The sequence below is a fragment of the Heterodontus francisci genome, chromosome 17, assembly GCF_036365525.1.
Source record: "Heterodontus francisci isolate sHetFra1 chromosome 17, sHetFra1.hap1, whole genome shotgun sequence".
NCBI lineage: Eukaryota > Metazoa > Chordata > Chondrichthyes > Heterodontiformes > Heterodontidae > Heterodontus > Heterodontus francisci.
Window position 1 is genome coordinate 72,075,343 of NC_090387.1, and position 14,400 is coordinate 72,089,742.

The following is a 14,400-nucleotide window of genomic DNA, read 5'->3' on the forward strand; positions in this document are numbered from 1 at the left end:
ACAAGGATGAGAATTTTAAAATCGAGAGTTGCCAGACCAGGAGCCAGTTTAGGTCCATGAACACAAGGATGAGGGGTAAACAGGATTTGATGTGATTTCAGATATTGGCAACAGAGATTTGGATGTGCTCACGTTTACGGAGGGTGGAAAATAAGAGGCTGGACAGGCGCATTTGAATAGTGAAGTATAGAGAAAACCAAAGCATGAATGAGAGTCTCAGCAGCAGGTGAGCTGAGGCAGGAGCAGCTGGAAGGTAAAATAAAGACTTATTGCCAAGACAAAACAGGAGTAAAAGTTCTAAATTGGGGGAAGGCAAATTTTAAGAAACTGAGAGGTAATGTGGTGAAAGTGGACTGGATATAGCTACTTGAAGAAAAATCAGTGGCAAACCAGTGGGAGGCATTCAAAAGCAAGATACTACAGGCACAGTGTAGGCATGAACCCACAAAGATAAAAGGTGGTACTGCCAAATCTAGAAGCTTACAGGGTAAGTTAAAGCAGAAAAAGAAAGCTTATGACGATCACAAAAAATTAATACTTTAGAAAGCCTAGAGGAGTATAGAAAGTGCAGGGGTGAAGTAAAAAAGGAAATTAGAAAAGCAAAGAGAGGAGATGAAAAATTATTGGCAGGTAAAGTCAAGGAAAACCCAAAGATGTTTTATCAGTACATTAAGAACAAGAGGATAACTAAGGAAAGGGTAGGGCCTATCAGAGATGTACAGGGGAACTTATGCATGGATGCTGAAGATGTGGGCAGGGTTCTTAATGAGTTTTTTTGTCTCTGTCTTCACAAAGGAGAGGGTTGATGCAGACATTGTAGTTAAAGAGGAGGAATGTGAAATATTAGATACAATAAGCATAATGAGAGAGGAAGTACTCGAGGGTCTGACATCCTTGAAAGTGGATAAATCACCAGGACCGCATGGATTGCATCCCAGGTTGTTAAAGGAAGCCAGGGAGGAAATAGTGGATGTGCTGAGGATCATCTTCAAATCCTCACTGGATATGGGTGAGTGCCAGAGGATTGGACGTCTGTGAACATTATACCATTGTTTAAAAAGGGTGCGAGGGATAGGCCAAATAATTATAGGCTGGTCAGTTTGACCTTAGTGGTGGGTAAATTATTAGAATCAATTCTGAAGGACAGGATAAACTGCCACTTAGAAAGGCACAGATTAACCAGGGATAGTCAGCATGGATTTGTTAAGGGAAGTTCATATCTTACTAACTTGATTGATTTTTTTGAGGAAGAAACAAGGAGGATTGATGAGGGTAGTGCAGTGGATGACACAGGTCCCTGAAGGTGGCAGGACAGATAGATAGAGTGGTGAAGAAGGCATATGGATTGCTTTCCTTTATTGGCCGAGGTATAGAATTCAAAAGCTGGGATGTGATGCTGGAAATATGTAAAACGCTGGTTCAGCCACAGCTGGACTATTGTGTACAGTTCTAGTCACCACATTACAGGAAGGACATCATTGCTCTGGAGAGACTGCAGAGGAGATTGACAAGAATGTTGCCAGGACTTGAAAGTTGCAGCTATGAGGAAAGATTGCAGCTAGGGTTGTTTTCCTTAGAACTGAGGAGGCTGAAGGGTGACTTAATTGAGGTGTACGAAATTATGAGTGGCCTAGATAGACAGGAAGGACCTGCTTGCCCTAGCGGAGAGGTCAATTACCAGGGGGCACAGATTTAAGGTGATTGGTAGAAGGATTAGAGGGGACATGAGGAAAAGCTTTATCACCCAGAGGGTGCTGGGTGTATGGAATTTACTGCCAGGAATGGTGGTGGAGGCAGAAACCCTCAGCTCATTTAAAAGGTACCTGGACATGCACCTGAAGTGTATGCAAGGCTATGGATCAGGTGCTGGAAGGTAGGATTAGATTGGGTGGCTAGTTTTTTCAGTCGGCACAGACACGATGGGCTGAATGGTCTCCTTCTGTGCCGTAATTTTTCTATGGTTCTAAATAACACCTTTCACACCTAAAGCACGTATTGAAATATAGTCACAGTTGTAATAAAAGCATGCAGCAAATAGCAACAGATGAGTATCAATTTGGGGAAATCATGTAAAGTGGGCACAATGGTCTGTTACAGTGGAAAGCCGGTTGCCCTCTGGGTGATTGAAGTTAACACATTGAGAACTTTGGAGATTGCAGTCCCATTAGGATGTATTCTTTCACTAGTTTATGCAGGATACATGCTAGTGACGATAGGCGCAATAAATTCAGTTAGCTCTATACAACTTATCGTGTTCGTGCATGAATACGTTGAACTGCGGCGTAGTGTGTCAGGAATGAGCGAAACATGTCAGTGCTGAATTCCGCGGGCCAATTCCCACTCCGTTCGGCAATCATCCTCCCTCCAGGCACTCGTGGCTAATGAGCTGTGTTGGCGGTCCAATGAGGAGGAGCCGCGCCTGCGCACTGTATGTAAATGAGGGGGAGAGTGCGCGCCTGCGCGCTACTGCCGCTGGCGGGTGCGAATGGTGCAGTGTGTGAGTGAAGTTAGTTGAGAGGAAGTGAGAGCGCGAGACGCGCCGCGAGCCTTGGAGGAAGTGAGCGCGCGAGCTCTGTCTGAGTCGGTTAGAGGCCGGGGAGCACGAGCCGGCGGGGCAGGACCGGATAGCAGCGACCGAGGGAGGGGGAGAGAGAGAGAGAGAGAGGAGCAGCGGCAGCACCGAGGCATACTAACCTACCCAGAGACAGAGAGTCGGGAAAGATGCCGCGGGTCGTCCCCGATCAAAGGAGCAAGTTCGAGAACGAGGAGTTCTTCCGCAAACTTAGCCGGGAATGTGAGGTGAGAAACCAGTCTGGACGGGGCCGGGGTGCACGGGGAAAGTTTGCCAGAGTTGCCGCTCGGCGGAGAGGGTGAGGGCTTGTATGGGAGGGAGAGGCCAGGTTGGGGCGGGCCGTGCCGGGCCGGGCGGGGGACACATGGCCATCCGCTACTGCTGCTTTATTCCGTGTTGTAATTGTAATTTGGGAGGGGAGACTTCCCCGAGTGCCACCGGCGCGCCCACGCTTATTTGTTCACCATTCGCGCTGGCAACAGTTTAACTTTCTCTTTTTGTTAACAGATTAAATACACAGGTTTCCGCGACCGACCGCACGATGAGAGACAGATGCGGTTTCAGAACGCCTGTAGGGACGGCAGGTCTGAGATTGTGAGTAGCAAAAGTCATCCTCCCTTGATTATTAGCACCAACAAGACACACGCACAACATGGGCAGCGTGTCCGGGACACAGTACCTGATACTAAATAGCTTGGAAAGGAGTGGCAGGGAAAAACTGCCCAAGAGTCAGACGCCCGACCGACATGGCTCTAAATGTGCCTTGATATAGAAGTGGGAAATGAAGTGAACACTGGTGTGTGCAGTCAGTATGCAAACTTGAAAGGCTGGTTAAGTTTGGGTGGAATCTCCATCAGGATGGCAGTGGAGTTGGTAACCTGTTTTTCTTCAGATGCTGACCGTTTTTGTGTTTGTAGCATTTAACGTTTTTGTTTCGGATTTCTGACTTTTTGCTAATCCTTGATGGATTGATGAAAATAAAAAGAAATACACTCAAGTAATCCTAACCACTCTACTTGAGGTGACTTAAATTTTATATGTACCCACTATCAGATGGGCACAGTACAGTCCAGGATGGGCTGAAGCTCACATTGGCCTATTGCAATGAATTAGTTTAAATGAGCTATCTCAGGATGGAACTGAGCAATGAAGATGCTGAGCAATATATGCTTTTTCTCCTGACTGATCTGTCAATATGAATTACATTTGGAGCTGCTGAATGTTTTTTCAATTCCCTTGGGAATGGCTGCTTCCCTCAAGCAGAAAAATAATTGGCCACTCTAACATTATTTATTTGAAGTTATTGGCGCTGCACAACTTTTAGACCTTTTATACTCCACTTTTGTCTTCATTTAATGTTTGCAGATGTATAAGGCTTGTCATATCTTAATCTGGAACACACAGCTTCCAATATATCTTTCAAGCACTTAGGCAGGCAGGATTTCACTCAAGATAGGTGTTTCATTAGCTTGTATAAATTTGTCTTGCAAATGTATTTTTTTTGGGGAGTGGCATGTGGTCATACGGACCAGACTATTTGTACTTATGCCAGAATGGAACTTGTGAAGTGAGTGCTGTTTTGGTTGGAACACTACTGTAAGATAGGGAAATTAATGGGGAATGGCAAATTTTGGTCGGGAGCTTGGTATCAAATCTGTCTCAATAGCATGCTGATAAAATCATTACCACTGCTAAGATTTGCATAGGCTTTATTTTTATGATTAAATCAGTGCGTGTGAAATTTGTAAAAGTATGGCCTAAGTGAAAATAACCTATTTTGCAGTATTGGTTATTTTAAGCATATTCAATTTATGTCTTATATCTGTCATAGGCTAAACAAATGTGACAGGATTACCTCTGAAATTTTTCATAGGTAAAATAAAGTTTCATGAACAAATGTGAGATATTTCTGACAGAAGTACATCTACATTAACTTCCTTAAGTGCTAATTCTTTCATTGGGATATGCATGATTGGATTCTCCCTGGTCATATTTGAGCCTTTACAATGAGCACTGACAGGTTGTCTGTGGAGGATATCTTAGTCAAGCACAATCCTGTCTTCATGTAGCATTTATACATGAGCCCTTCCAGTAAGGGATGCTGCAATAATAATCATAATGTCATGGCACAGATTGTGCAGTCTATCAACACATTGCTTTCTACAAGTGTGCCACCTAGTCTAATCCCACATTTCTGTATGCTTCTCATACTCTTAAATATTTCTCCATTTGCAGCTAACTAATTTGCTTTTGAGACCTAGACTCTGCTTGAACAACTCTACTCTTGCTGTGCAGTTTTTCCCTTCCATTGCTGTGTGTTTTTGGGCAATTAACATTCATGCCACTCAAGTGCCAGGCACTTGACTGTCACTGTCTCTTGTTGGAGACCTTCAGTGGTGTTACTATTGTCATCCTGGGGCTTACCATTGACTAGAAACTTGACTGGGCCAGTCACTAATGCTGTGGCTACAAGAGCAGGTCAGAGACTGGGCATTCTGTGCCGAGTGACTCACTAACTTCCCGAGCCTTTTTGCCATCGACAAGGCATAAGTTGAGTGTGATGGAATCCCTGGATGACTGCAGCTCCAACACTCGAAGCTGGACACCGTCCAGGACAAAGCAGCCTGCTATATCGGTGCCCTATCTACCATATTAAGCATTCACTCCCTGCAACATGACTGCAGCATGTACTATCTACAAGATGCATTGCAGCAACATACCAAAGATACTTTGACAGTACCTCCCAAACCCATCTCTACCACCTAGAAAGATAAGGGCAGCAAGCGCATGGGAACACTACTTCCAAGTCGCACACCATCCTGATTTTGAAATGTATTGCTGTTCCTTTATTGTTGCTGCATCAAAATCCTAGAACTCCTTCCCTAACTACTGTGGAAGTAGCTTCATCACATGGACTGTGGTGATTCAAGAAGGTGGCTCACTTCCCGAGGGCAAATCGGGTTGGCCAATAAATGCTGACTCCACCTACATGTCAAAATAAAGTAACATTGTAACACCCTTATCACTGCTTCAGTTGAGATCAGATAACCCAGCACAGAGCAGGGTCAAACATGAATCCTCCTGGTATGTCAGACTGAGACATGGCTCAGAAACATTGACTTTGAACTGTCAGGATGGTTTCAGACATTTTTAAGCCAACCTGATTTCATCCATGTGAAGAATAACTTTGTTGCATTCTACCCCAGGAATAGCAATGGACAGAATTATATGGCAACTTCTTTAATTTTTATAATTTTGCCCCTTCTCTGGGTTGGTCGAGGTTGCATGCCATTCCCCAAATGTGGGAATCCACCACTATCTTTTTGATCCAGCTATGGAAGTGTGTGATAGGGGTCCACTGTGGCTTCCAACATGGTTGAGATCAAAAACATATGCTTCCTGGATCCTTCTGATCTGTAACATTGCATGATAACACTCAATGCGCTGCACTGCTATTCTGAACCATTCATCATGGAAATTGAAATTCATGAGCTTTCAATTGGAAAATTTGCCATTTTTAATCAAACATTTTCTAACAATGCTAGAGATTCCGTTTCTTTAAAGTAGTTGATCAGTTTAGATCGCAAACATGCTGACTTTGAGGGGATAGTAAATATTTCTCCAAGAGCAAAATACTGCAGATGTTGGAAATCTGAAATAAAAACAGAAAATACTGGAAATACTAAGCAGGTCTGGCAGCATCTGTGGAAAGCGAAATAGGGTTAACATCTTGGATCAGTGACCTTTTGTCAGAAATGTTTGGTCATCGACCTGAAACACTAATTCTGTTTCTCCCCCCACAGATTCTGCCATTCCTGCTGAATATTTCCAGCATTTTCTGTAAATATTTCTCCTTTGGCTTTGGTCTTTCCTCTACTTTTGCACAATGGCTAGTCTGTACTTGAACTGTTTTAAAATGATTTGTTTCGAAAGTTAATGACATCTGTTTGGCTGGTGGACTTATGCAAGCTCTGATATCGATACATTAAATAGATTGATTTGCTGTTGCATGAATAAGTATGCTGTAGTTTGACACCATGAATCCCAGGTCAAACAACCAAAAAAAAACCCTCTGTCCTCAGCGTGTCACCGATACAGTCAACAAATAATGCTGGGTTGACTTGACATTTGCACTGCACAGATCATGCTGTTATACCAAATTCAATCCCGCGATGTTCGAATATTTTTTATTGAAGGGTGTCCAACTGATTTGGTATTAGTATTATAAGAATCTCCTTTTCCTGATCCTAGTTTTCATTTTATCTTATCTCATCAGAAATAATCACTGTACCTTCAGCTTTTCAAAGTACATAGTTGTTCTGGGCAGAGACAGTAATGTTGATTATTGCAGTATCTCATACTATTGACAACTTCTGGGCTATGTGTCACAGTAGAATCAGATGCCTGTAACTGTACACTTGATATAAAATGGACTCATTCATTTCTTATGCAATTCTGGAGCTTGGAGTATACAGTGCCGCCTGGCAGACTATAACCTCAGGATGTAGCACTGATGTAAAAAATAAATGACACTATAATTTATTTAAAGGCCTGTTTTCTGATACAGTTTATATTGATTTTTCTGAAAGGCTTTTGTGGCCTCTGGAACCAATCTATCTCTGCAGTTTTTTCCGGCAAATTGGCATGGAGAACAGCGGCAAACACCCACACGGGAGTATGTGGATTTTGAGCGTGATGTAGGCAAGGTAAGAAACTAGTCCTGACATTCTTAGAACTTATTCTGAGTGGGAGAAATCTTGATGTTCTAGACTGTGCCTGCTGCTATGCAGGTGCTTTTTAAATGTATTAAATATATACAAATGTGAACTGGGAAATTTTTTATTCTGAATATTTGCTCAAATGTGTTAAATGTTTTCAGTCTGGTGAAGCAATTAGGAAAGCTATAATTAGATATTATTCTGGCTCTAAGTACAAAGCCTACTGGGATTGTGCTGAGACTACAATGCGCTTGTTAGACAACATTGCATGCACTTCTGGTAACTGTGGTACAAAAGAGATTTGCAAGCATTAGAGAGGGTACAGAGAAGACCAACAGAATGACACAAAGTGTATGTTGCTGAGTTGTGAGGAGCAACTTAAAAGATCAATTTTTATAGTTGGAATGATAGTATATTGGCTTAATTGTTAATTCTGAGTACATTATTTTAAAATTATGTAGAATATGATAGCAAGTCATAAATATGAACTAGCGAAGGATAAACTTAAATCAGAAAATAAAAATCGCAGAATGGGTACTGCATAGCATGAGGCCATTTGCCCCATTGTGTCCGTGCTGGCTCTCTGCAAGAGCAACTCAGCAAGTACCACTCCACTGCCTTTTCCTTGTAGGCCTGCAATTCTTTTTCTACAAATAATTATCCAATTTCATTTTGTGTTCGAATCTGCCTCCTTTAACACTCAGGCACTGAAATCCAGATCCTAACCACTTGGGTAAACATGTTTTTCCTTGTGTTGCTTTTGGTTCATTTTCCATTCACCTTTAATCGGACTCTGGTTCTCGATCCTTCTACCAATGGGAACAGTTTCTCCCTATCTTCTCCGTCCAGCTCCCTATCAAATTTTCTGTCAACTTTCTAAGGGAACAGCCCTAATCTATCCTCATAACTGAAGTCCCTGGAACCATTTAGTTTAGTTTAGAGATACAGCACTGAAACAGGCCCTTCGGCCCACCGAGTCTGTGCCGACCATCAACCACCCATTTATACTAATCCTACTCTAATTCCATATTCCTACCACATCCCCAGCTGTCCCTATATTTCCCTACCACCTATCTATACGAGGGGCAATTTTTATAATGGCCAATTTACCTATCAACCTGCAAGTCTTTGGCATGTGGGAGGAAACCGGAGCACCCGGAGGAAACCCACGCAGACACAGGGAGAACTTGCAAACTCCACACAGGCAGTACCCAGAATTGAACCCGGGTCGCTGGAGCTGTGAGGCTGCGGTGCTAACCACTGCGCCACTGTGCCGCCCATTCTTGTAAATCTTCTAATGCCATCACATCCTTCCTAAAATGTGGTGCCCAGAATTGGCCACAGTACTCCAGTTGAGGCCAAACCAGTGTTTTATAAAAGTTCACCATAACGTGCTTGCTTTTGTGTACTCTGCCTCTATTTATAAAGACCAGGATCATGTGTGCCTTATTAACAACCTTCAATGGTTTGTGCACCTATACCCCCAGGTGTCTCTGCTCCTGAATCCCCTTTAGAATTGTATCCTTTTATTTTGTATTGCCCCTCTTGCTTCTTCCTACCAAAAGGTATAGCTTCATAGCCCTGTGCATTAAATTTCAACTGCCACGTGTCCGACCACCAGCCTGCCTATGTCCTCCTTGGAGTCTATTATTATCATCCTCCTCACAGTTCACAATGCATCCAGCTTTCGTCATCTGCAAATGCTCTGCATATCCAAGTCTAGGCCATTAGTATATATCAAGAAAAGCAGTGGTCCAAATACCGACACTTGGGAAACCCCACTATATACCTTCCTCCAGTCAGAAAAACAACCCTTCACCACTACATTGTTCCCGATTACTCAGCCACATATGTCCATGTGACTGTTAACTTTGTCCTGGATTATCGTTTCTAAAAGCTTTCGCAACACTGAGGTTAAACTGACTTGCCTGTAGTTGCTGGGCTTATCCTTCTACCTTTTTTGAAAAACAATCTAACATTAATAATTCTTCAGTCCTTTGGCATCACCTGTATCTAAGGAGGATTGGAAGATTATGGCCAGTGCTCTCTTTCCCCCACACCCCCCCAACCTCATGTATCTCATCTAGTCCTGGTGACATATGACTCTATCAACTTTAGATCCAGCCTTTCTAATGTTGCCTCTTTATCAATTTTTGGACCATTCAGTGCCTCAACTTCCTCCTCTTTCACAATGACTTTGTCTTTACCAAGGAAGGTGCTGCCAGATGTAATGTATTCATTTAGTACCTCAGCCACGCACTGTGCCTCCATGTATAAATCTCCTTTTTGGTCTCTAATCAGCCCAGTCCTTCTCTTTACCACCCTTTTACTATTTATATGCCAGTAGAACTTTTGGATTCCCACTTGTGTTAGTTGCCACTCTACTCATACTCTCTTTGCTTTTCAATTTCTTTCCTCTCGACCCCTCTGAAATTTCAATTTTTAGCCTGGTTCTTGTATTGTCAATCTGACGTTTGTCATATGTACCCTTTTCTGCTTCGTCTTACTCTGTCTCTCCTTTGTCATCCAGGGAGCTTTCTTTATTTGTCCTACCGTCCTCCCTCACCCCCCCCACACGCCACCACCTCCTTGTGGGACTGTACCCGAACTATCTTTTCTTTAAAGGCCGCTGTTACAGTTTTGCCTGCCAGTCTTTGATTCCAGTTCACCTGGGCCAGATCCGTTCTCACCACATTGGAATTGGCCCTCCCCCAGTTAAGTATTTTTATTCTGGATTGCTCCTTGGCCTTATTCCTAGCTAACCTAAACCTTATGTTGCTATGGGCACGGTCTCCTAAATGTTGCCTTACTGACACTTGATCCACCTCATTCCCTAGAACCAGATTCAGCAATGCCTCTCCTTCCTCACTGGACCAGAAAGCTACTAATCTAGAAAATTCTCCTGAACAGACTTCAGAAACTCTTTTTTTTGTTCCCCCCTCCCCCACTCTGCCCTTTACAGCATTACTGTCCTAGTCTACATTGGATCATTCAAGTCCCCCATTCCAACTGCTCTAATTTTTGCACCTTGTAAATTTGTTCCTCTGTCTCGCCCATTAGTTGGTGGCCTATAGCATGCACCAGTAGTGTAATGGTACCTCTATTGTTAACTCTAACCAAACAGGTTCTGTCCTTGACCCCTCTAGGATAGTCCCCCTTCCCCACTTCTCTCTTTCTCGCTCGTTCTCTGGCGTGTGCGCTCGCACCGGCTGCTTAATGTCATTAGTACTGATATGGACAATGATTGGTGGCTGTTTATCTTGTCCTTTTTCCCCACCCCCCCACTCAGTCCTCTACTGCTGCTCAGTGACATCCTTGACCTGACACCAAGGAGGCAACTTACAATCCTCGATTCATGTCTGCGGCGACAGAAACTTCTGTCTTCCCCGAACTATAGAATCCCCTATCACTGTTGCTTTCCTGAGCTGCTTCCTGTCCCCCTGTATAGCTGAGCTAGCCATGGTGCTGTAGACTTGGCTCTGGCTGTACTCTGAGGAACCATCACACTCTCCAGTATTGAGATCTGAATACTAGTTGGAGAGCAAGATGTACTCTGGACTTCTGCAGTACCTGCTTGGTCCTCCTTGACTACCTGGCAGTCACACATTCCTCTCTGCCTATGCTATCCACGAAACTCTCAGCCTCGCAAATGCATTACAGTGATGCCAGCTGCTGCTCAAGCTCTGAAACCAGAAATTGAGCTGCTCCAGCTGGTAACTCTTCCTGCACATATGGTTGTCCAGGACGCACACAGTGGAACGGGATGTGCACTCTATGGGTCTGATGACCTCCCATGCCTCTGTTTATTAGCCTAATAACTAACTGAACACAAGTAAACATAAAACTTAAATAAAGACTCACCCACTACTCACCAATCGACTACTTTCCCTTGTGCTGACATCACTTTATTTTACAGGAATTTAACTTGAATGTTTTATTTAGCTCTTATTTATATTCCTCATATTTTAATTCTGAAAATTCAGAATTCTAGTATCACTGTCCCATGCTATTTACTTTTAACTTTATCTCTAGATCTGATTAACAGAACACTGATTATATTTATAAATTATCAAATTGACTTCAGTTTTCCTACTAATTAATTGATCTATTCTTACTTTATAGTTGATTTAAAGTAAAAGCTTACTGGTATAGTCGCCTCACATGACTCCTGTGATGTAACTTTACGAGTTTTTTTTTTTCCCCTGCTCCCTTTTGGTTCAGTTCAGATTCACAGTCGCATTAGTGCTGCTCTGCTCCTGGCTTTGACTTTTATGCTCATTTTGCCCCTTTCTGCATTGAGGATGACTAACTGGAATAATCTGATGGACAGTCTTGGGTGATCAAAACAAAATAGTATGCAAAGCTTGGAGAGTTGTAACGAGAGGGATGAGATTTGGTGTACCGGATGCTATTCCTCATCCTTCACTATCTTTTTAAGTCCGTGGTGATTTGGGGAATTACTTGAGTAACTACTTGAGTATCCTCTATACCGATATGAGTTTTGCTGAGATCTTTTGTATTTCTTAACATTTTTATGAAGGCACTTAATTAAAATGAATTATGTTCTAAAGTAGCTTGTGCAGTTACTGTATGATAGTAAATATTTGGATTTTGGACTCTGAAGTAAGTAACTTTAATTGCTAAAATCAGTCACTCTCAATGACCAGTAATCCAGTTTTTGTAGGTGCTGGATGATTCCTAGCATGAACAGTTTTATATTGTATCTTCTGATCTAGAAAAGGGGAATGATGCATTTGCAGGTCAGTGAGAATGGGATGTGATGGTAGAATATACTGCATTTATGGCAATAGGTGCAATTGCACTGGAATATTAGTCTTCTAACTCTTTGCTGTGTTTCTAATGTAAACAATCTGAGATTCAAAATTTGCATATGTTTGCTTTCAAGGATTTGGGTCACTTAATCTTGCATTCGTTGTGGTTGGACCTCTGGAGTCCATAATACTGGCTGAAATTAGAAAATACATAAAATGCAGGGGATAGTCTTTGGGTACATCTGTTAACTTTCCCTGTGGCATCAGTAAGCTAATATAGAATCAGGAAATGAGTCTTGTGTTGGAAGGTGCAGAACAAGTACTGCCATGTTGGTGCTCAATTGTATAAAAGTTTGAGTGGCCTTGACTGACAGAAACAGGGCACTATAGCACAGTATGAAGTATTTTTCACCAGTCCATTGTTTTCAGGCTGTTTTGTTACTTTGAGTCTTTTTCTCCCCCCTTTCCTCTCTTTGTGGAAGGCAGGGAGAGAATATGAGCCAGTGACTAGTTATTTCGGATAATACAAGGAAAACTCGGCAGGTTTAGTGGGCGGCGCAGTGGTTAGCACTGCAGCCTCACAGCTCCAGCAACCAGGGTTCGGTTCTGGGTACTGCCTGTGCGGAGTTTGCACTATGACTGCGTGGGTTTCAGCCGGGTGCTCCGGTTTCCTCCCACAGCCAAAGACTTGTAGGTTGATAGGTAAATTGGCCATTGTGAATTGCCCCTAGTGTAGGGGAATGGTGGGGATGCGGTAGGGAATATGGGATTAATGTAGGATTAGTATAAATGGGTGGTTGTTGGTCGGCACAGTCGGTGGGCCGAAGGGCTTGTTTCAGTACTGTATCTCTCTGACTCTATGACTAAAATTCAGGTGGATTCTATAACGGGTGAACAATTGTTCAGCCAGGCTACCTCCTATGTAGTGAAGATGAAAACTTGCCCTGTGGTGTCTTGTTAGTTTTTAAATAGCAAGGATGTTTACTGTTCTGCACATAAACTAATATAAAGAAGACTAATCTTCATAAAGCTAAAACTAAGTCTTGTTAGCAGAGTTGAGCAATAGTTTTGCAGTGCCAGCTGATAAAACAATTTCAAGAGACTAAATGAAAAGTTGTAAATGTCTTTCAGCAATATCTGGCTTGGATCATGTATTCAAAGATGACATCTGATTATTCTTGCTGCTTTTGAATTAATCTTCAAACCAACTGATCTCTTTATAATTGCGAACTGTCATTGCTGCTCCAGCACCTTATTACAGAGTGAAAGAGGTGCTTGATAATTGGCCAATAAATTGGCATTGCAGGATGAATAATCTGAAGGCTATAACAGAGTGAAAATGGATTCATGAAATGAAAGTACAATATTTTGATGTAAAACTGAGCGAATGCAAATGCCCTTGGGAGCTGAATTCGTGGTTTTATGGTGTGGCTGTTTTTTTAAGAAGTCAACATTTTGGTATGCAAAGTATGGTTAATTATTGAAGTAATCAGGCGAAATGAGACTTGTTTTAATATTTCTAATTCTACGTGTCTGGAGCCTGAATGGGTCATGATGTGTTCAGACAGTTCATTCGTTGGATATGTGGGAAAAGTTGAAGAGGAACACAGAAACTAGGAGCAGGAGTAGGCCATTTGGCCCTTTGGGTCTGCTCTGCCATTCAAAAAAGATCGTGGCTGGTCGTCTAATTCTGTATCCTGTTCCTGTTTTCTCCCCATATCCCTTGACCCCTTTGGCATTAAGAAATATATCTATCTATCTTCTTGGATATATTTAATGACTTGGCCTCCACTGCCTTCTGCAGTAGAGAATTCCACAGGTTCACTACCCTCCTGAGTGAAGAAATTTCTCCTCATCTCTGATCTAAATGGCATACCCGTATCCTGAGACTGTGATCCCTGGTTCTGGACTCCCCAACCATCGCGTGCATCCTCCCTGCATCTAGCCTTTCTCGTCCTGTTAGAATTTTATAGGTTTCCATGAGATCCCCTCATGCTGCATGCTCGTTGGCAGCACAGTAAGGAACATTATAGTGAGCCAAGTGCAGTGCTTGCTTATTGATATGGAGTAACATAATAGGGTGGCCATCTGATTAAAGCTATAAACTTACATGTGCAACATTGTTAGAAACTTTAGATTATAGGCATACTCTAGTGTGACTTTCTGCATCAACCTCATTATTGTAACAACATCTTAAAAAAAAAAGGCAATTTGTGTTTGACATTCCACTTTACTTCCTCTTGATTGAAAGTAGCATTTCGGAGCCTGGGCTTAGACATTTCCGGTCCAATATATGGCTACCCAGTACCTATTTCTTACAAAATGCACCACCTTTTGG

General features: G+C 42.5%; 1 protein-coding gene across 3 annotated transcripts in view; it reads left to right on the forward strand.

Moving 5' to 3' along the window:
* The first annotated feature begins 2,472 nt into the window (after positions 1–2,472).
* Positions 2,473–14,400, forward strand: part of cbfb (core-binding factor subunit beta) — a 148,708-nt gene continuing 136,780 nt past the window's right edge. Inside the window, exons 1-3 of one of the 3 annotated variants that reach the window (XM_068049656.1) lie at positions 2,473–2,799; positions 3,080–3,166; positions 7,162–7,278. In XM_068049656.1, coding sequence (XP_067905757.1) covers positions 2,722–2,799; positions 3,080–3,166; positions 7,162–7,278 — 282 coding nt within the window. In that variant the 5' untranslated portion in view covers positions 2,473–2,721. The remainder of the gene's footprint in view (positions 2,800–3,079; positions 3,167–7,161; positions 7,279–14,400) is intronic. The other 2 variants (XM_068049655.1, XM_068049654.1) reach the window with 2 other exon arrangements.